The sequence below is a fragment of the Giraffa tippelskirchi genome, chromosome 5 (genome assembly GCF_054371585.1).
Source record: "Giraffa tippelskirchi isolate mGirTip1 chromosome 5, T2T-mGirTip1v1.2.pri, whole genome shotgun sequence".
NCBI lineage: Eukaryota > Metazoa > Chordata > Mammalia > Artiodactyla > Giraffidae > Giraffa > Giraffa tippelskirchi.
The window spans coordinates 93568405-93590641 of record NC_137279.1 but is presented as its reverse complement, the minus strand read 5'-3'; the positions used below and the strand labels follow the sequence as shown (position 1 = coordinate 93590641).

At 42.3% G+C, this 22237-nt stretch overlaps 1 protein-coding gene and 1 long non-coding RNA gene across 7 annotated transcripts in view; one reads left to right on the top strand and one right to left on the bottom strand.

The window, feature by feature from the left end:
* Window positions 1–20798, top strand: LOC145507604 (uncharacterized). The gene is made up of 3 exons (XR_014054966.1): window positions 1–331; window positions 17854–18333; window positions 18964–20798. It is a non-coding gene; the product is annotated as an uncharacterized LOC145507604 (long non-coding RNA).
* YY1AP1 (YY1 associated protein 1) overlaps window positions 5822–22237 on the bottom strand; it is a 41244-nt gene continuing 24828 nt past the window's right edge. For all 6 annotated transcript variants that reach the window (XM_081494256.1, XM_081494261.1, XM_081494262.1 and 3 more), the window contains 7 exons: window positions 18161–18359; window positions 17437–17523; window positions 16230–16401; window positions 13400–13544; window positions 12181–12331; window positions 7742–7858; window positions 5822–7317 (listed from right to left, as the gene is read on the bottom strand). In XM_081494256.1, the coding sequence (XP_081350382.1) occupies window positions 5998–7317; window positions 7742–7858; window positions 12181–12331; window positions 13400–13544; window positions 16230–16401; window positions 17437–17523; window positions 18161–18359 (2191 nt within the window). In that variant the 3' untranslated portion in view covers window positions 5822–5997. The remainder of the gene's footprint in view (window positions 7318–7741; window positions 7859–12180; window positions 12332–13399; window positions 13545–16229; window positions 16402–17436; window positions 17524–18160; window positions 18360–22237) is intronic.

Here is a 22237-nt window from a genome sequence, read left to right as displayed (position 1 = left end):
GGAGGAAGGAGGGGCCTACCTCCTTCATCAGCAGGATGAAGGACCTGGAGGATGCCTGGTCCTCCTGGCATCAGGACCAGTCTGGCTGCACCTGCATCCTTTGCTCAGCGGAACTCTGGAACATCTTAAGAGGCGACTGCAGCTGTCAACCAGGGACCAGACCGTTGCAGGAGGCATCCGCCAGATACCTTCCCCCTCCCTAACCTAATGCTCTGCAGCGGCGGCCTGGGTACCCAGTGGAGACCCCAGACATGTCTGACCATTGCAAAAGCATTTATAGCAATAGCCGCTGATTACACGGCTGAGATCACCAACATCCGACCTAGCTTTGGTAAGTAGAATCTGAGAAACTAAGCCTGGGGTAGGTGAACCGTTGCCCAGGCAAGGGAGCTCAGTGGCTGGGCAGAGCGTGAAGCCCAGATCAAGGCCTTCAAGTGCCAGCCCTTCTAGAATCGGGCCTATGGTGGTGGTATCGCGGGCAGTGGACAGCGTCCGAACCTGAGCTATGGGCTGAAGGGGCTGAGAAGGCCAGAATCACACCGAGGGTGGGGACGTCCAGGATGCGAAAACCTTGTATGGTGCACTGTCAGTACCGCTGGAGGTGAGAAACAGAGAGCCCGCGAAGGACGTGAACCCCTCCTTCGGGGGGAGGAGAGGTGAGGTACGCCGAGCCCTCCCCCTTGGGCCACGCAGGGCGGTGCCCCTTTCTCCCCCTCCCCCTCCTCAGTGCTGCGGGGGAGGGAGGTGGCAAGGGGCATGGGGCATCAAGATGGCAGCTTGGAGACTGTGGGCTGTGTGGCAGGCAGCCAGGGGAGGCGGCAGCCTCTGGGGAAAGAGAGGTGCGGGGGCGGGGAGCAAAAAGGCAGCCACTCCTGAAGTCGGTCAGCTGGATGCTGGGGCTGCGAGGAAACGTGAGCCCTGCAATGTCTATTCTGCATTGTAATGGTGGGGTCCGTCCGATGCTACCAAATGGCACTTGGCGCTGCTGGGCTGGGGGATGACGTGATGTCTATTTCTGGGCCTCCTGGCAGCGCCTCGGCTCTTCTTCTCAGGCCTTTGTTCCCTGTTTCCCTGGGCTGGCTTTTCAAAAAGGGGGACTCACCCGCGCTGGTGCTGGCGGGGGCCCGATCCGGGCCGGAGGGGGAGGGGCGCAAAAGGCCGAGCTCGGGGGAGGCCGCTTTGTGTACCAGAGAAAGCATTACGTCATCTCGGAGCGGCTGGTCCCAGACCCAACCCTGCAGGCTCCGAGATCAGTTACACTCCCTGGAGCAGAGAGTGGGGTGGAAAATAGGGAAGCAGATGGGAAAGAAAAACTCACAAGGAAATTTTCCTTCTGGGGATTCCTCCAAAATGTGTTAAGGTAGCAAACTTCCTGTGCTGTTTTCCTACCTCCCAAAGAGAAAAGAATTGCCCTGCTTCTGCCTCAGTCCTATCCCAGTTTGGATGGGAGAAGTGGGTGAGAGTTGCTGTCAGCCTAGGGTTCCTTCATTTCCCTTAAGAGATTCTATGTCTCAGACAATCCAGAAGGTTTGAGCATCCAGACTCCAGTGTTTAGGGTGGGGCCACAATCCAACTAGGAAATGGCTTTTCTTTTTTCCTAGAGAATGCTCTAAAACATGCCTGGCAGAAGAATACAAAAAAACAGCAATTTTTATCAGAAATAGAGAACTTCATATGTGTCATGACCAGTGCAGATGAAATTATATTACCCTTTCTGTGATTTGGACATCGCACTGACAGTATAAGTCAGCATTAGCCTAGGTATACTCCAAGCTTGTTTTCACCTAAATGACTAAGTTATTTTTACTCAGACTCATCAAGTGAGGGCTCCTATTGCCCATCAATAGGTTTTGAAGGCCAAATAGAATTTTACATTTATCCCTGTTATATATAATCATATTGACCTCATCCTCTGTTTTCAACCTGTGGAGGCTGGGATTTTTAAAAATTTTTTATTGAGGTATTGTTGACGTCGTGTTTTGTTAGTTTCTGATGTACAGCAAATTAAATGAAATGTATATATATGTATGTATATATATCATTTTTCATTATGGTTTCTTGTTCTTCTTGTTCTATCACTAAGTCACGTCCTACTCTTTGTGATCCCATGGACTGCAGCATGCCAGCTTCCCTGTCCTATCTCCTGGAGTCTGCTCAAATTCATGTACATTAAGCCAGTGATGGCATCTAACCATCTCTTCTTCTGCCTCCCTCTTCTCCTTTTGCCTTCCAACTTTCCCAGCATCTGGGTCTTTTCCAATGAGTGGGCTCTTCACATTAGGTGGCCAAAGTATTGGAGCTTCAGCTTCATAATCGGTCCTTCCAATGAATATTCAGGGTAGATTTCCTTCAGGATTGACTGGTTTGATCTTGCAGTCCAACAGACCCTCAGGAGTCTTCTCCAGCACCACAACTTGAAAACATCAATTCTTCAGTGCTCAGCCTTCCATATGGTCTCTCACATCTGTACATGATTCCTAGAAACACCATAGCTTTGACCTGACAGACCTTTGTCAGCAAAGTAATGTCTCTGCTTTTTAATGTGCTGTCCAGGTTTGTCATTAACTTTCTTTCCAAGGAGCAAGCAGCTTTAATCTCATGGCTGCAGTCAATGTCCGCAGTGATTTTGGAGCCCAAGAAATGAAACTCTGTCACTGTTTCCACTTTTTCCCCATCTATTTGCCATGAGATAATCAGACTGGATGCCATGATATTAGTTTTCTCATTAGAATGTTTAGTTCTAAGCTAGCTTTTTCACTCCCCTCTTTCACCTTCATCAAGAGCCTTTTTAGGACTTCCCTGGTGGTACAGTGGTTAAGAATCTGTCTGCCAATGCAGGGGACATGAGTTGATCCCTGGTGTGGGAAGAGTCCACATGCCAAGGGACAACGAAGCCCATGGGCCACAGTTACTGAGCACGCTGCCCTAGAGCCCCTGCTCTACAAGAGAAGCCACTGCAATAAGAAGCCCGCACACAGCAACTAGAGAGGTGCACCTGCTCGCCGCAACTAGAAAAAGCCTGCACACAGCAATGAAGACCTAGTGCAGCCAAAAATAAATGAATAGCCTTTTTAGTTCCTCTTCACTTTCTGCCATGAGAGTGGTATCATCTGCATATCTGAGGTTGTTGATATTTCTCCCAGCAATCTTGATTGCAGCTTGTGATTCATCCATTCTGGCATTTCACATGTTGTATTCTGCTTTATCGGAGAAGGCAATGGCACCCCACTCCAATACTCTTGCCTGGACAATCCCATGGACGGAGGAGCCTGGTAGGCTGCAGTCCATGGGGTCGAGAAGAGCCGGACACGACTGAGCGACTTCACTTTCACTTTTCACTTTCATGCATTGGAGAAGGAAATGGCAACCCACTCCAGTGTTCTTGCCTGGAGAATCCCAGGGACAGGGGAGCCTGGTGGGCTGCTGTCTATGGGGTCGCACAGAGTCGGACACGACTGAAGCGACTTAGCAGCAGCAGCAGCACCACTCTGCTTTATAAGTTAAATAAACAGAGTGAGAATATACAGCCTTGTCGAACCAGTCTGTTGTTCTGTGTCTGGTTCTAACTGTTGCTTCTTGAACTGCATACAGGTTTCTCAGGAGACAGGTAAGGTGGTCTGGTATTCCCAATATATTTAAGAATTTTCCAGTTTGTTGTGATCCACACAAAGGCTTTAGCATAGTCAATGAAGCAGAAGTAGATGTATTTCTGGAATTTTCTTGCTTTCTCTATGATCCAACAAATGTTGGCAATTTGATCTCTGATTCCTCTGCCTTATCTAAACCCAGCTTGTACTCCTGGAAGTTCTCAGTTCATGTACTGCTGAAGCCTAGCTTGAAGGATTTTGAGCATAACCTACTAGTATATGAAATGAGTGCAACTGTATGATAGTTTGAACATTCTTTGGCCTTGTTGAACATTGTTTGTTGTTCTTTGGGACTGGAGTGAAAACCGACCTTTTCTAGTCCTGTGGCCACTGTTGAGTTTTCCAAATTTACTGACATATTGAGTGCAACACTTTAACAGCATCATCTTTTAGGATTTTAAATAGCTCAGCTGGAATTCCATCACCTCTACTAGCTTTGTTTGCAGTAATGCTTCCTAAGGACCACTTGATTTCACACTCCAGGATGTCTCCCTCTAGGTGAGTGACCACATCGTTGTGGTGATCCTGGTCCTTAGGACCTTTTTAATATAGTTCTTCTATGTAAGTCAAATATAATAAGGAACATTTAACTCTTTCCCTCTCACAAAAGACAAAAATGATTTTAGGACTATCTCTAGTGCAAAAAGCAAGCAGGTGGCCTATCAATAAATTAAATCTATTACTGAATCCACAAAATATTGAAGAATATTGCCCAACTCTCACCTGGGGTTCCGGGACACAGAGCACAGATTCCTCAGAAGCTGATGACATCTCGTCTTCCTCATCCTGGGTAAGGTCGTCAAAGTCCTCTTCTTTCTCTTCCTCTGGCCCATCCTTCTCTCCTGCAGTTTCTGGCCCAGCTGGGTACTGACTGACCATCAACACTGGATAAGTCTTGAGGCTTCCTTGGGGGGCTACCATTTCAGGGTCAGTGGAGGATGAAGTATCCCTTGGGGACCCTTTGCTTACCTCTCTTGAATTTCCTACATCAGGAGGCTCATGAGAAGCTGAAAGGATTTTGTTAGGTTGGTGAAAAAGTAATTGTGGTTTCAGACTGTGAATCTTAAATGATTATAACTAGGCTCAAACACACCTTTATTAATCAAAATATGCACCATTACAATCAACACATTTTTGCCAATGACAAATACATTTGTTTATTCCTGTAGCATAACAATTCATGCTTCAGGAGTAGAACTCTTGGAAAGCATTTTGTGCCTCCTCCTGGTTATGGAAGCATTTTCCCTGCAAAAAGTTTTTCAGATGCTTGAAAAAGTGGCAGTTAGTTGGCGAGAGGTTAGGTGAATATGGCATATGAGGCAAAACTTCAGAGCCCAATTTGTTCAGCTTTTGAAGGGTTGGTTGTTCAATGTGCCGTCAGGCATTGTCATGGAGAAGAATTGGGCCCTGTTGAACTATGTTGACTGCAGGCATTGCAGTTTTTGGTGTATCATGTTGATTTGGTGAGCATACTTCTCAGATGTAACAGTTTCGTCGGGATTCAGAAAGCTGTAGCGGATCAGATGGGCAACAGACCACCAAACAGTGACCATGACCATTTTGGGGTGCTATTTTAGCTCTGGGAAGTGTTTTGGAACTTCTTCTCAGTCCAACCACTGAGCTGGTCCTTGTCGGTTGTCATATAAAATCCACTTTTCATTACACATCACAGTCCAATAGAGAAATGGTTCATTGTTGTTGCACAGAGTAAGAGAAGGTGACACTTCAAAATGACAATATTTTTGATGTGTGGGCAGCTCATGAGATACCCACTTACTGAGCTTTTCACTGTTCCAATTTGCTCCAAATGTCAATCAACTATAGAATGACTGATGTTGAATTCTTTGGTAACTTCTCCTGTAGCTCTAAGATTAGCTTCAATGATTGCTCTCCACTGGTTGTTGTCAACTTCTGATGACTGGCCACTATGCTTCTCATCTTCAAGGCTCTCATTTCCTTTGCAAAACTTCTTGAACCACCACTGCACTGTACACTCATTAATTCCTGGGCCAAATGCATCGTTGATGTTGTGAGTTGTCTCCACTGCTTTACCACCCATTTCAAACTCAAATAAGAATTTGCTTTTTGACTAACATCATCTCCTAGTCTAAAATAAATAGAAAATACACAGCAAGTAATGTCATTAGCAAAAAACATAAAACAAGAAATGCAGGTTAAAATGATATAATGGGTATAAAATACCCACATTTATTTAAGAATGTATTCCAATATCAAACAGCAAAATTCAACAATACAAAAGTGCAATTAGTTGTGCACCAACCAGATAGCTGGATGACTCGTCCTCCTGTTGTAGGCCTGTTCCTTCACCTCTCTAGACCTGCTTGACTCCTCACTTGGGATGCCAGTGTCCAGTTTTCCAGTGTTTGTCTTTGATTTCATAATGGATATCCTGATCCAGGGATCTACCATAGATGTCCCCCCTAGGGTCTTTAGGTTCCTTCTTAACGATTTCCTCTAAATCCTCAGGGGAAGTATTTAGAGATTCTCGGAAGCCCTGAGACAATGGTTCATGGACTTGCCTCCCTTCCTCTGTTTTCATAACAGTCCAGCCACAGGCACTGGTCTCCGACAACTGTTCCTGGCACACTCTGTCTGTAGCTGGAGGCCCTGGGCTGTGCTCCTCTTTGGGGAAGACAGCAGCACAGAGAGGAGAGGGTTCCTGAGGTTCTAATTTGGGTTCGAGGCCTTGCAAGGCATTTTCCCCCTCAGCCAAAGGACAACCAGTGTCCACATTCACTGGGGCTTTATCTTCAGGAGTAGATGGTTCAGAAAGATTCACAGAGGTGCCAGAGATAATTAAGGGAGGGATGGAGGAGGCCACAAGGGGCTGGTTCAACGAACAGGGGAAGGAAGTAGGGTTAACCAACAGGGTGGTGATGGGAATGGTCTGAGGACTTTGGGCCACAGCTGCACTGACAGGCTGCATCATGTTGCAGCCACTGCCAAGGCTCACAACCTTTACCATGGTGGCAGGAAGAGTGAAGAAAACAGGCGCAGGGTGGGTGAGAGGGGCAGGCTTCAGACAGAGAGAGGCCTTGGGTCCCTTTCTCTCACAAACTCTCACTTTCACACATGGCTTTTGAAACTTAGAAGAAGCAAGTGAGGGCGGCATTAGCTTGGGCCCAGGGGCGGAGGAGAGCAGGGTCTGCGGCTCAGGCAGAGGGAAGCTGGTCCTGGCCTCAGCAGCTGTAGCTGGCAGTGCTGCTGGAGAATCAAAACTATCACCCCCAGGGACCCCCAGAGGAGGGCCACCTGGTACTGCCTGTAAGACCGTGGCTGGCTGGATCAGGGGAGGAATCCGGACCACCATTTTGCTTGGAGGGGCTTCTGAGTGAGCTGACCTAGCTGGTGTCTTCCCAGAGCTGGAGCTAGGCTGGAGACAGGGGCTGGGTCCGAAAAAGAAGGGTTTCAGGGTTGAGGACCGCTTCTGTCTCCAAGCCTTCCTAGAAAAACGGTTGGCAACTGGCTTCAGCTTCATGACTACACCCTTAGGCAATAGCAGTGGATACCGAGTTTCACTCTCCAGTTCCGAGCTGCCTTTTCCTAGGCCTGGGTCTGAGTTGATCTCAGTGGTTCCAGTCACATTTCCTATCTCTCTGGCACCACCAGCTATGCACCGCAGTTCCTCCTGAATGGACGGCAGACTGGCCTAATGGGAACAAGAACACTCAGATCTAGCCCATGCCAGAATTAGAGAAAAATAAAAAAAAAATAATTGGGTTTTCTAGATATTACGTGCCTTTCCAGGACAGTCTCAAGACATCTTTTTAAGAAGGATTTTTTTTGCAGGATAAGAAATATTTCTAAAAAGACTACATCCTGATTTTTACTCTAGAAACTCTCCTCTGAATTTCCTTTAAGAAACTATCATGTTAACCACTATTTTGAAAAGGTTAGAGAATCACCAGGGTGAAGTGGGGTGGAGAAATAGGAGAGGAATGGTGACAGAAGATTTCTTAAGTCCTAGTTCTATAACTAAAGCAGCAGAGGTGGAAAGCAATCCTTCCTTGATGTTCTTGCCGGGCTTGTAGTGACCTTCTGCTTCTGACACACTTTGAGGAGGAGGGCTGTACCTTTAACCAGAACGGAAGCCGGTGTTCTTCCCTCTCTACAGGCGGCTTCCACTGATGCGGCTGGATCTCTTCACAGCACTTCATTAAGATGGGCAGCTGTTTGGTCTTCTTATAAAACTGAGTGTGAAGAAATAAAGCAAGAGTCACATTCCTTCCAGAAACACTGCATTCGTCAGTTTGGGAAGTGTGGTGGGCAGTGGTCTGAGACACACACAGAGACACACACACACATATATACACAAACAGCATATACTGACTGCTCTGCATTTCAAATTAAGCTAATCTCCAATTAATAAATATTTTATTATTACTTAGTATTTTCTGATAAGCTCCATTCTGGTCACCAGGAAGGGAAAAGTTTAGGTCACAAAGAAAAGGAAGCAGATGGTCAGAGTCATCTTATCTAAAATTTGCTCCTGCAAATGGGAGTGCCTTATTAATCCTTATCCTGACCACATGGAAGCTTCCTTTTAAACAAATAATGGTGCAAGGAACTTTGGGAGGGAAGGAAAGAACAGAAAGACTGAGACAGCTCAGTTTTAAGACTGAATGAAGAGGGGAACTGGGCTAACACTGACAATAAGCACTAGGCACTGTGCAACAAGCCAAGTATACAAATAAGGAGGCAATCTCTGCTCTCAAGGAGCTTACAGACAGTGGAAGAGACAGTCAAGTAGAAACCAATGATGAGGTGGTCCAGTGATGAAGGATCCGCCTTCCAATGCAGGGGACTAGGGTTCAATCCCTGCTCGGGGAACTAAGATCTCACATGCCTCAGGGCAACTAAATCTGCCCATCACAACTACTGGTCGAGCCTGCACACAACAACAAAGACCCATGACGCCAAAAATTTTTTTAAAAAAGGAAGAAACCACTAATAACATTCTATGTAAGAAAGCTTACAGATGTGCACAAAAAATTGACACAGAACTCAAACTTACAAATTTAAGATTTTTCTGGACTAGGTCCAACAAATAAATCTTAAAGAAACAAAGTTTGCTAAATGAAGCAAGGGAGGACAAAATATACTTCATTTTCAAAATCACAAATGTGTTTAAAGAACACAAAGAGATCAGTCTGGTTACAGTCAAAGAATTGTGAAGAAACTTCAGGAGACAAGTCAGAGGCGAACAGGAGAGGCCTTCTGCACATGCCAAGCAGTCTCCACTCTACGCTAAAGGAGTAAAGGTGGCTGTGGCAGCAATGTGAAGGATGGAATCAGTGGAGCCTGAATCAGAGACACTTGTTAGAAAAATACTACATTAATGTAGGTGCAACTTAGTTCAGGTGCTGAACCAAAGCCATGGGCAACAGAGCAGGAAACAGAATAAGAATGCCAAGGACTTAGTGACAGACAGACAGATGGTAATGATCAAGTAGAAGGAGTCGAGGATAACTCCTAGGTTTATATATCGAGAAAATGTCTAGTCAGTAATGTCATACACAAAGAACAGATCCAATAAAGTGTAAGTTGTGGGGAGGGGAGTTGGCTCTTGGTGGTGGTGGCAGTGGCAACAATTGGAGGGTGCAGAGGGACATACAGTTCAGTCTGAGGAGTCGGTGAGGCAACTGAGCAAGAATTGCTTGAAACAGTGGACTTCACTAATCTGGAGGTCTGAAGAGAAATCTGGACCAAAGACACAGATCTGAAAATCATGAAGAGACAGAACACCAAAAATCATGAATCTGGGTGAGACCCCATACTGCAAAATTACTGTGTAACACTGACATTTAAGGGCAGAGTTCATGAAAGAGCAGCCTGAGGTAAAAGTCCTGGTATCACAGTAGATAGGAGTATAGGAGTTTTAAAACCAGAACCTATGATTTTCTGAAGTAAAGTGTATCAAGTACCTGGCATAATTAGTAAAACTAGACACATAGTAAGGCATACTATCATGAAATTTCAAAACACTGAAGAAATAGGAAAAATCCTATGTACTGCTGGAGGGAGAGAAAAAAACACGTGTCATAAAAAGGTTCAGTAGTCAAAAGGGCATCAAATTTCTAAAGAGCCAGCGCTAGAAACTAGAAGAAAATGGAGTCCTTAAAATGTTCTGATAAAAGTGATTTTCAACCTAGAATGTTAGACCCACTGATGTGAGAGAACAGACATATAGACACAGTTCAAACTTTTAATTTTGAGTAAATATAGATTCATAGGTCTTACGTACACTTGTTACACAGTAACAATAGTTATATATACAAACCAGGTATACAGTACAATAGCAAAACTAGGAAATTATAATATTGGTCATGTCATGTCATAATACACGATGAATACAAGCAGTTTAAATCTAAAAATTTGTTTCTCAAGCACTCTACCTCAGAATGCTAATAGGATGTGCTCCACTAAAACCAGGGAAAAGAGATGTGGGTTAAAGAAATGAGGATCTGGACTTCCCTGGTGGTCCAGAGGTTAAGAATCTGCCTGACAGTGCAAAAGACACAGGTATGATCCCTACTTCTGAAAGATTCCATATGTCACAGGGCAACTAAGCCCATTTGCCAAAACTACTGAGTTCATGTTCCAGAGCCAATACAATGCAACTACTGAAGCCTGAGCAGCCTACAGCCTGTACTCCAGAACAAGAGAAGCCATCGCAATGAGAAACCCATATACCTCAACTAAAGGGAAGTACTTACTCTCCGAAACCAGAGAAAATCTGCACAAAACAAAGACCTAGCTCAGTCACAAACAACTTTTTTTTTTAAAGAGGGCTTTCCTGGTGACTCGGTGTTAAGAATCCACTTACCAATGCAGGAGACACAGACACAGCTTCAATCCCTGATCTAGGAAGATCCCACACATCCACAGAGCAACTAAGCCTGTAGGCACAATCATTAAGCCTGTGTTCTAGAGAATGGGAACTGCAAATCCTGAGCCCTTGAACTGCCACTATTTAAGTTCGCACATCCTAGAGCCCGTGCTCAGCAATAAGAGAAGCCACCACAACTAGAGGGTATCCCCCTGCCCGCCGTAACTGGAGACAAGTCCACATAGCAACGAAGACCCAGCAGAGCCAAAAAATAAATAAAATTATTTTTAAAAAAGACAGAAATAAGAGGATCCAACACAAGTAAGAGGTGAAACAAAACCCCAGGAAAATCATGAAGAAAAAGCCAAAGACATTAGTGCAGCAAGCCAAGAGAGCAGCATGGGTAGAGTGGAGCAGGATCAGAGTGCTCTGGGAAAGACTTCTTCAGAAAGATGAAGGTGACAGCAGAGAACCTAAAGTACCTGAACATGCTGAAAAAAGATTTATAAAACTTAAGCAGACTTCAATGTTAAACTGGTAATAAATACATAATAAAACCAAGCCCACTCACCCTCCAAAAATGCAATGATTAACTCCAGGAGAAACAAAATATTCAGCAGGAAAAGCAAAGTAATCATGATACACTACATGGATCAGCTGTGAGGAGTTTTTACATACTGCTCATAATGTAAACTCTGTAAAAAATCCAACTTATACTGTGATATAACTGAGGTGAAGCAATGAGAGAGTGTGGAGAGAACTATATTCATCTTCCATGTTTTCAGTTTAATAGAGAAGGCCCAAATCCAAAAAGTCAAGTGATAACAATTCTAAGCATGCTACCTAGATTAGAGGTAAATGTACCACCCCTGCAGAAACCTTGCTTAGCAGGAAATAGGGAGAAAAATGATTGTTTTTCATGACAAGACTCACAGAGATATTTTACTCTTTAGAGCAGTGGTCCCTGACCTTTTTGGCACCAGAGACTGATTCTGTGGAAGGCAATTTTTCCACAGGACAGGGGTGGGGGGATCCAACGGATGGTTTTAGGAAGATTCTCATAAGAAGCTGGCAACCTAGATCCCTCACACGCACAGTTCACAATAGGGTTCATACTCATATGAAAATCTAATGCCACCGCTGATCTGACGGGAGGTGGAGCTCAGGCGGTAATACAAGCAATGGGGAATGGCTGTAAATACAGAGGAAACTTAGCTTACGAGACTGCCATTCACCTCTTGCTGTGCAGCCCGGTTACCAACAGGCTATGGACCAGTACCAGTCTGTGGTCTGGGGGCTGGGGACCCTTGATTTAAAGTATAATTTATAACTTTGATATAAACATCTAAATTAAAAGAATTAAGAAGGAGATAAGTGGATTGTTGCCTACCCTTTGAAGAAGGTTAGAGTGGAAGAAGAGAATAAATAACTATAGCAAAGCAAATTGGAGGAGTATTTTTACATTTGAACAATTTTATATTTAGCGAAAATATCCATAACAGGGGAAGAAGATGATACTCCATACAAAAAGAAGAGATCGATGACCTTAGAAAGGAAAAGAGGGCTAGTGTGCAGTTAGGAGGGACAAGCATTAGATAAAAGGCTATTCACTGAATCTGAGAAAAAGATAGGAATGGCTGCATTCAGCCAAGGTGCCCGGCGGAGCATGAAGGGAGCACTTACTTTAAGGATGTTGTCAGGAGTTCTGTTCATTGTGAGGTTCTTAATTCTCACTGTCAGCTGGTGGGCAGTCTTGCAAGTGAGAAGGTACTTGCTGATCAGAGGCTTAGGAAAATGGGTCCCTTCAAAGTGCTTCAGGCCTAAAGCTAACAAACTGAGAAAGGGGCAGTGACACTCAATCTCACTGGACAATCCATCCTGCTAAAAAGCCTCCCAGACGAACTCCAATTCTGCAACCCACATTTTTTACAGCTAATTCTTGTACAAGCTAATGGAAGATCAATAGAAAATTTAAGATATTCACGGAATGCTAAGAAGTACTATGCAAGTAAGACTCAGTGAGGTGTTCCCATCAAGTGATAAGAGGCAAAACCAGGCATAAATTGCTAATAAATGTCACAACATGATGTGTTTTGTAGCAATCATAAAAGCAAAGCTTGAGGGAAGGAGAATGGCTCTAATAAAACAAATATAAAATGAATATTGGGCACCATGTTAGACATATTAAATCCACACCAACAGTACCTCCCAACATAACATACTCAGTTAGTTACCTGTATACATATTTGCTGATGGCAGTGGGGAAATACACATTAAGAGCCAGAAAAGTGTTTATAACTTCTATCAAATAATCTCACTCTTGAGAATTTACCCAAAGAGATAAACTCAAAGAGTTTCAAAAGTTCTATGCACAAAGATCCTTGGTGAAGCCTCACTTAGAACAGCCAAACAAGAGAAGGAGGGAAAAGAGGCAAATAAAAGGACTATGATAGGGCCATTAATACTGCCTGAAAGGACAATATACAGAGACCAAAAAAAAAAAAAAAGACAATGCTACACCATGGCACATAGAAAAACAATTTCACGAAGGTGTTAAGCTAAAAAAAGCAAAACAAAGTTAAACTCAAATTGCCAATAATTATGTAAGAAATATAAAAAGAAAAAATCATTGTCTTGGGCTGGTGAGGATAATGGATACGAATGTTTTTTCTTGAAAATTTTCCTCCAACAGTATTATGAGATTAGTTTTTACAATAAACAAAAGACAAATTACAACATAAAATGTTTCCAAAATGAATATGTAATCCCCTTAAAAGAGCACTGCTGGAACAGGTACATACTATAGAACTGTGTCCATCTACATGGCTTTTCTTTGTCTTTTGTGTCCATTCCTTATTACACAAGTTTTCTGATTTTCTTCTCTGCTACACTAAGTCCTTACCTGTCCTCTGCCTTAGTGAAGAAAGTCTTATCCTGGGGATTTTTGGCCTTCAGAGAACACACTGGAAGTAGCTCTGGATACATGAAAACCTTGCTCGTGGCTAGGATCCAAGCCACTTGCTTTGGCAAATAGGGCAAGCTATAGGCTGTAAGAAGAAAATTCATTGTAAATGAAATTCCAGAACAAAAGAGGGCTTCACAAAAGCTTCTGAATGCATTTTGGCATTTAGAGAGAGCTGACCCTAAATAACGTGAGTATCCACCCACATACCCCTCTCCCAAAAGTTTCCACAAACTTTCTCAGCCTAACATGTACCTAAAAGGAGTCCCAGTCAACGTTATTAAAAGTTGATTGTCTTTTTCTTTCCTGTGTGGAACACTTAACACACTAAATAACATAAACACTTATAAAGTACCAAGTAACACCTGGCAGATACTCTATGCTCAAAAAATTTTTACCTCCTTCCCCTTTTAAATCCTTGAAAGGTAAGTGGCCTTCAACAATGTTTTCTTTCTTCCAGGATAAGACTCCAACTTCTTTAATCTCCCTCACAAATCTGGCATTCCAAATTTCACTTATTCTTACTTAACTTTCATTAAGTTCCCCAAATTCTTCCTGAGGTTGGGACAAAAAAAATCAGAAAGAGAATGAGACAATTCAGTCTCATTCATTTCTGTCTTGCTGTCAAAGCCTACCACTTCAGGCACTTCCGCCTTTTCAGAGATAAACACCTTTATAGTCATATTTTTCCTTCTGTAAATGTAATTTTTATATCCCCAGAAGAAAAACACAGGTCACTATATATGTAAGTTATAACCACATGCGTACTCTGTTGTGTCCAACTCTTTGCAACTCTATCAACTGTAGCCCGTCAGGCTCCTCTGTTCATATGATTCTCCAGGCAAGAATACTTGAAGTGGGTTCCCATTTCCTTCTATAGGGGATCTTCCCGAGTCAGGGATCGAACCTGTGTCTCCTGCGTCTCTTGCATTGGCAGGTGGATTCTTTTACCACAGAGCCACCTTGGAAGCCCAAGTTATAACTGTAGTCTGGTGTTAAGTTTTCATTACCAACATATAACTAATAAAGCAGTTTGAGATCAGTATCTATGACATAATGTACTTACATTCAATTGAATTATAAGAGTAGGAGTTAAAATGAAGACCAAAGTCTGAATCCAGAGCAAACCACAATTAATTTGTTAAACCAGGAAGAAATTAGAAGCAAATGTTTGATTTAAGGGAACAGCAAATATTTTCACAAAGAAAAACTAAACCAATGAAAGTAAAAACCAAACCTGCAGATGTCTTTAAAATATTGAACATGGCAAATGTACAACGTTTTTACTTTGTTCCTAACTCCCAAATCAATGTTTCACTCAAAATGGAGACACCACTATAATCATTATGGGAAATAAAATGATGTTAATGAAGAAGACAGTAAAAACCTAAATATAACCTGACTTTATCATTTGACTTCCATCTTTATCTGATACCAGTGGTCTTGACCTAATTCCTAATACTTACCCTCATATCTATATAAGTCTAATTATTAGCAATGAGTCCCACATCTCTACCTCCCACATCCCTGTCCTGTTCACTGACTGCATCCTCTACTTAAGTTCAGTTCAGTTCAGTTGCTCAGTCGTAACAGACTCTTTGCGACCCCATGAACTGCAGCACGCCAGGCCTCCCTGTCCATCACCAACTCCGAGTCCACCCAAACCCACGTCCATCGAGTTGGTGATACCATCCAGCCATCTAATCCTGTGTCGTCCCTTTCTCCTCCTGCCCTCAATCTTTCCCAGCATCAGGGTCTTTTCAAATGAGTCAACTCTTCGCATCAGGTGGCCAAAGTATTGGAGTTTCAGCTTCAACATCAGTCCTTCCAATGAACACCCAGGACTGATCTCCTTTAGGATGGACTGGTTGGATCTCCTTGCTGTCCGAGGGACTCTCAAGAGTCTTCTCCAACATCACAGTTCCAAAGCATCAATTCTTCGGCACTCAGCTTTCTTTATAGTCAACTCTCACATCCATACATGACCACTGGAAAAACCATAGCCTTGACTACACAGACCTTTGTTGACAAAGTAATGTCTCTGCTTTTTAATATGCTGTCTAGGTTGGTCATAACTTTCCTTCCAAGGAGTAAGCGTCTTTTAATTTCACGGCTGCAGTCACCATCTGCAGGATTTTGGAGCCCAGAAAAATAAAGTCAGCCACTGTTTCCACTGTTTCCCCATCTATCTGCCATGAAGTGATGGGACAGGATGCCATGATCTTAGTTTTCTGAATGTTGAGCTTTAAGCCAACTTTTTCACTCTCCTCTTTCACTTGCATCAAGAGGCTCTTTAGTTCTTCTTCACTTTCTGCCATAAGGGTGGTGTCATCTGCATATCTGAGGTTATTGATATTTCTCCCGGCAATCTTGATTCCAGCTTGTGTTTCTTCCAGCCCAGCGTTTCTCATGATGTACTCTGCATATAAGTTAAATAAGCAGGGTGACAATATACAGCCTTGACATACTCCTTTCCCTATTTGGAACCAGTCTGTTGTTCCATGTCCAGTTCTAACTGTTGCTTCCTGACCTGCATACAGGTTTCTCAAGAGGCAGGTCAGGTGGTCTGGTATTCCCATCTCTTTCTATTATTACCTAGTTCTAGAACTTAGGTAATGAACACAAAGGAAGGATAAAAGAAAGAAGAAAGAAATTACAAATACCCGTCTCTTCCAACTCTAGGAAATTATCCCTAGGAAATGATCTGTGGGGTAAGACACCCACCTTGCACTGCAAATAAAAACTTAAAGTGGACCCATCTGTTCCCTACCAGTCTTCGTGACAGTTTTACGAGGACTCCAGTCAATGCAGACTTGTGTCCTGAAGTCTTCAATGAGCTGCATAGCTCCCATCAGGTTACAGGGTTGGAACAAGGTGTGAAACTTGGGATTGAACTGATGATGGAACACGATGGAGCTTTGAGCAAAGGTTCCCAGCTCTTTCTGGGAAAGCAGAACACAAAGGAGATATAAGTTCCAGACAATTACTACCAGTAGCTCTTAGCCTCAGAAAAAAACTGTCCTTCCTACAATAGGATAAAAACAGGTTAAAATCATCATAACGTCTTTCATAATTAACATTTTTCCATTGAGAGCACTCTTCTATTAAATCTTCAGATATTTGAGGATCTCTGATATCCTAATTTGTTCTTGTTTTATTCTCAGTCTGAGTGTTCCTCAGCCTTTTGGATGTATGTTCTAGCTCCCCAGATGGAATTAAAATTCTCAAGAGTGAGAGCCATTACTTAAAAAATTAATAAATAATTTTTTTGTTTCTCTGAATAACACTCAGAATAAAATATTTCTCATGATCCTCTGAACACAATAAGAAGGAAACATACTCCGTTGACTATCCAAGGAAGATTTGATTACGAGTCAACTCAGACTCCAGAGACTTAACCAACAGACAAAGAATATCCTTATTACTGCCCCAAAGTTCAGATTTTAAAATGTGAATTTTTTGCCCATTCCCTGCTGCTCATGGGATCTTATTTAGCTCCCCAATAAGGGAATGAACCTGGGGCTTGACAGTGAAAGTGACGAATCCTACACTACTGGATCACCAGGGAATTCCCAAAATTTTGAAATTAAAAGCCCTTCCTCCAGAATATTTCAAAATGCCACAAGCAAAATTAATTTTATACCTAAAACAATGATATCAAGCTTAATAAATAATGAATTCAATAAAAAAAAGAGAAGTACCAAAAGCCTAAGATGGGTGGATCTACAGGTGAGGAAGAGCACACAATAAAAAGGTAAGAGGAATTGTCTTTAGAAAATTGAATACACACTCTGTCCTTTCCTGGGAAGCAGTAACTTATGTTTTCTTAGCAAGCATAGGAAGCCATACAAATATTTACCAAAACATGCAGGAGAGAAGAATTAATGTAGCTCATGATGAGTTGGTATCTGTGAGAAATGACTTCCTAACTAACTGAATACACAATTCTTTAGATTTAGGAGTATCTGAAACCTTACAAGAAATATCCTGGTGGTACTGGCCTCCGAACTGAGACTGGGGTTGGAACTGGCGAGAAGGTGAATTTGCGTCAAGAGCTGAACATGCTGGGAAGGGAAAGAAAATAATACAGTGTGACATGTGATGATGTTATCATCTCAGAAACCCAGAAGACCAATGTCAAACACAAGACTTCATCAAACACATTTCACTTTCTAGAAAGACAATGAGAACAACACAGTTATCTCAGTAGGAATTTTTTTCTCAGATATGCTCTACTTCAGCAAAATGTCAGAATCAAAGGAAGTTTAACCTCAAACCAGAGCAACTGAGATTAGAACGAACAAAAACTACTCTGGCATAACACTGTTCAATTCAGAAGGGATTACTAACAATTCTTGGAAATCTTACAGCATTCTTTTTCATTTATTTTTTAGGCTATGCTGTGCAGCATGCGGGATCTTAGTTCCGAACCAGAGATCGAATTTGTGCCCCCTGAATTGGAAGCTTGGAGTCTTAACCACTAGACCACCAGCGAAGTCCTCTTACATGCATTCTTATCTGAGCCATAAAGACACAAACATGATGACTTTTCAAGGCCCTGACTGATGTGAAGATGCTGTGGTCCTGTGGTTTCGATGGTTACCAAGACACCTATTTCTGACTTTCACAAGCTGCTACTTTTTGGCTTCATCTCAAAAGATGAAGATGATCCAATATTAACGTTACCAAGAAGAGTCTTACCTGCTGCATCTGCTGCTGGAGCCTCTTCCTCTGCACTGGGTCTAGAATCAGAGTCTGATGAACTTTCTCCCTCTGGGGCTTAACCCTCTCTACGTCCTGCTGCTGTTTGGCTGAAGATTTCTTCATCTTCAGCTGTTCAAGTAGCTCCTTCACAGTGCGATGTTGCTCATTGAGTAAGTTGGCCAGTGGTTCCTCAAACCTATCCCCCCACAGGGAGATGACTGGATTTGAACATTTCCATGGGTCCAAAACACATCCAGTTCCTTCCTACCATGGGCTAATAAGCCAGTCTGAGCAACTTCCATATACTGCTAATCCTCAAGTCTCATTTTAGCCAATATGCAAACTCCTAGCCTACCCAAATCTTCTCCCAAAGTAGATTCAGATAAGATGGTTCTGAATCGTCCCCTACCCATTCGTCTACAATCAGTACTCTTAAGTAATATACTAATGAAGGTGAAATTAAACTAAAATCTAAACATAGGGTAATATCTGGATAACAAAGCAGCCAAGGAACTAATGGGAACCTATGATTTTCACATCACTGACAGTTACATTAATCTGGGACTTATTCTTAATGGTAATACAGAATCTTCCCAAAGCAGAACATCTGTTCTCTAATCTAGCTGTTATACCCACCCTAGGTCTAGTATTTCCTGTTCTCCAGCTCCTATTCATTCAGGCTGCCCTGACTTCCTTTCTTAAAAACTCAAAGACCTTCTAGCATGGAGTAGAAAGGGCATAAACTGAAACATATAGTGCCTACATGCATGCTAAGTCACTTCCATCCTGTCTCTTTGCAGCCCTACAGACTGTAGTCCACAAGGCTCCTCTATCCATGGGATTTCTCAGACAAGAATACTGGAGTGGGTTGTCATTTCCTAACTCCAGGGGATCTTCCTGAAACATGGATTGAACCCACGTTTCTTGCCTCTCCTGCATTGGCTGGCAGGTTCTTTACCACTAGTGCCACCTGGGAAGCTCTAAAGCACATGACAGTTTAGATGAATAGTGAGAAGGTGGTTCAAGTATGACCCTACTCATCTCCATGAAAATATCTTAGCCCTCTAAATTCCTCCTCCAAGCTTTCTATCGCTACCCTCCCACCACCACTTCCTAAGAGACAGAGAGAGACTGTCAGGGGCTGAAGTAAGAATCCAAATGCTAGTTCTGAGGTAGATGCAGAAGAAGACACTCAAGTGATTAAGCAAAAGTTGCTACTCTATGAAATCAGCATACAACCTGCTCAAGCAGCTATGACTACCAGGTTATTCTAATTCAATAAATCTTCTAGATTGTAGCAATAGTTAAATGATCATAACTTTGTTCCAACAGCCCCTGGGGATAAACATGATGTTTCCTTTAACAGTATTTATTGCAAGTATGGGCAGGCCCAGGATGAAAATCTATAGACACAGAACTGTCCTCTGTACAATTTTACTGAGAACTGAAAACTCTTTTGATTATCTGCATACCTAGCAGAGGAACAGACAGAAGCAGGAAAAAATGTAGATAATGCAAAAAGAGCTGTACCTGATTCTAAGAAGCATTATCTCGATGGACAGTTGATAAGGGGAGCACAGGTAACCTACTTTCCATGTGATATTTTACTTATAATCAAATAATAAGCTAGGTTTGTATTTCCAGCTAAAAGAAAAGCAGAGGCAGCCTAAGCAGATCAACTGAATACCAGAAGGTAACGGAACTAAATAAGAATTTTTTAAGTAGTTATGTAATTTCCAAATTTTAAACATTGACCCACAGAGGTGTGTAGCGGAAATGAAATAGGTCTACTCATCAAGTCCCATGATAATAGGTGTGCATGTTCTATTCTGCTACACTAGCTTTTTTTTCTATGAAATATATGGTGTGAAGAAAGTGGGTCAAATACAAACTCTAAGGAACAGTATGGAAGTTCTTTAAAAAATAAAAACAGAGCTACCATATGTCCCTTCAATCCCACTCCTGGGCATATATCCAGAGAAAAACATGACCCAAAAAGATGCATGCACCGCAATGTTCACTGCAGCACTGTTTACCACAGCCAAGACATGGAAACAATGTAAATGTCCACTGACAGAGGAATGGATAAAGAAGATGTGGTATTCTGCTGTCCTGTGCTTAGTCATGTCTGACTCTTTGTGACCCCATGGACTGTAGCCCACCAGGCTCCTTTGTCCTTGGGGATTCTCCAGGCAAGAATACTGGAGTGGGTTGTCATGCCCTCCTTCGGGGGAAAATGAGGTATGTATATATGTATATATATAAGATGATGTATACACACACACACACACACATACATATACATACATGTGTGTATATACATACATATATATACCTACATATATATGTATATACACACACATAATGGAATATTCAGTTCAGTTCAGTCGCTCAGTCATGTCCGACTCTTTGCAACTCCATGAATTGCAGCATGCCAGGCCTCCCTGTCCATCACCAACTCCCGGAATGGAATATTACTCAACCATTAAAAAGAATGAAATAAAGCCATTTGCTGTAACATGAATGGACCTAGAGTATCACACTGAGTGAAGTAAGTTAGACAGAGAAGGAGAAATATCATGTAACATGCCTTATACTTGGAATCTAAAAAGAAATGAAAAAAAAAAAAAGAAATGATACAAATGAACTTACTTACAAAACAGAAAGAGACCCACACACTTTAAAAAGGAACTCATGGTTGCTGAGGGGTAAGGGATAGTTAAGGAATTTGGGAAGGTCATGTATACACTGCTATATTTAAAATGGATAACCAACAAAAACCTATCATACAACACATGGAACTCTGTTCAATGTTATGTGCCAGATTGGATGATGGGAGGAGAGTTTAGGGGAGAATGGATACATGTATATGTATGGCTGAGTCCCTTCATTGTTCACCTGAAACTATCTCAACATTGTTAATCGGCTATACCCCACTACAAAATGTTTTTGGTGTTAAAAAAAAAACCAATAAAAATAAAATTGAAAAAAAAAAACAACTCTAAGAAACCTTGAAAATGTTCTCAAAAAAAGAAAAACAGTAAATATGTGAGGTGACAGAAGTATTCATTAACTTCATGGGTGAAATCCTTTTGTAATACATAATGTATATCAAATCATCATGCTGTGCACTTTCAATGTTTTAGAATCTTATCAATTAAAACTCAACAAAGTCGGGGGGTTGGGGGGAAGGAACTCTTGAGATTTCTTTTGTAGTTATATTATGGTATTTATTATAATGGAATATGACTGAATAGTCATTGGAAGGACTGATGCTGAAGCTGAAGCTGAAACTCCAATACTTTGGCCACCTGATCTGAGAAACTGACTCATTGGAAAAGACCTCGATGCTGGGAAAGATTGAAGGCAAGAGGAGAAGGGGACAACAGAGGAAGAGATGGTTGGATGACATCACTGACTTGATGGACATGAGTTTGAGCAAGCTCCGGGAGCTGGTGAAGGACAGGGAAACCTGGCATGCTGCAGTCCATGGGGTGGCAAAGAGTCGGACATGACTGAGTGACTGAACTGACTGAATCGATGACGATACTACCGACTTCCATGCATTGGTTAGTATACCTAGCCTTTTTCACTAAATTGCACATTACCTGAAGGTCTAGCTTTCAGGTGGACCCAAAGCTCTCTAGTTAGGTAATGCTGTTAAGGTAAAGCACAGGACTAATTAAAGGCTATGAGTCCTTGGGTTTTGCTTTGTTCCACCCATGGCACAAACCATACCCTGACATCTAGCCAGTACCTAATGATAGTATGCTGCTCCTCAGAATGGATAACAACAAAGTACAGATGAACTCTGCAAACTCAACACAAATATAGGGGGAAAAATTAAATCTTCTACTTCTGGATAGGACAACAGAAGTGCTAATTCATGTGAAAAGGGCAGTACACACTTTTGAGACTCCAGGGCATTACTGCAGGTGCTTCATGGTTTGCTCAATTAATGCCCTGGAGACTAACAAAAGTTCATTAACTTTTAATAGACTGTCATTCTGTTAATGAAAAACAGAAGAACAAAAGGGACATACTGGATATTACACTTTGGAGTAGTTTGTATGG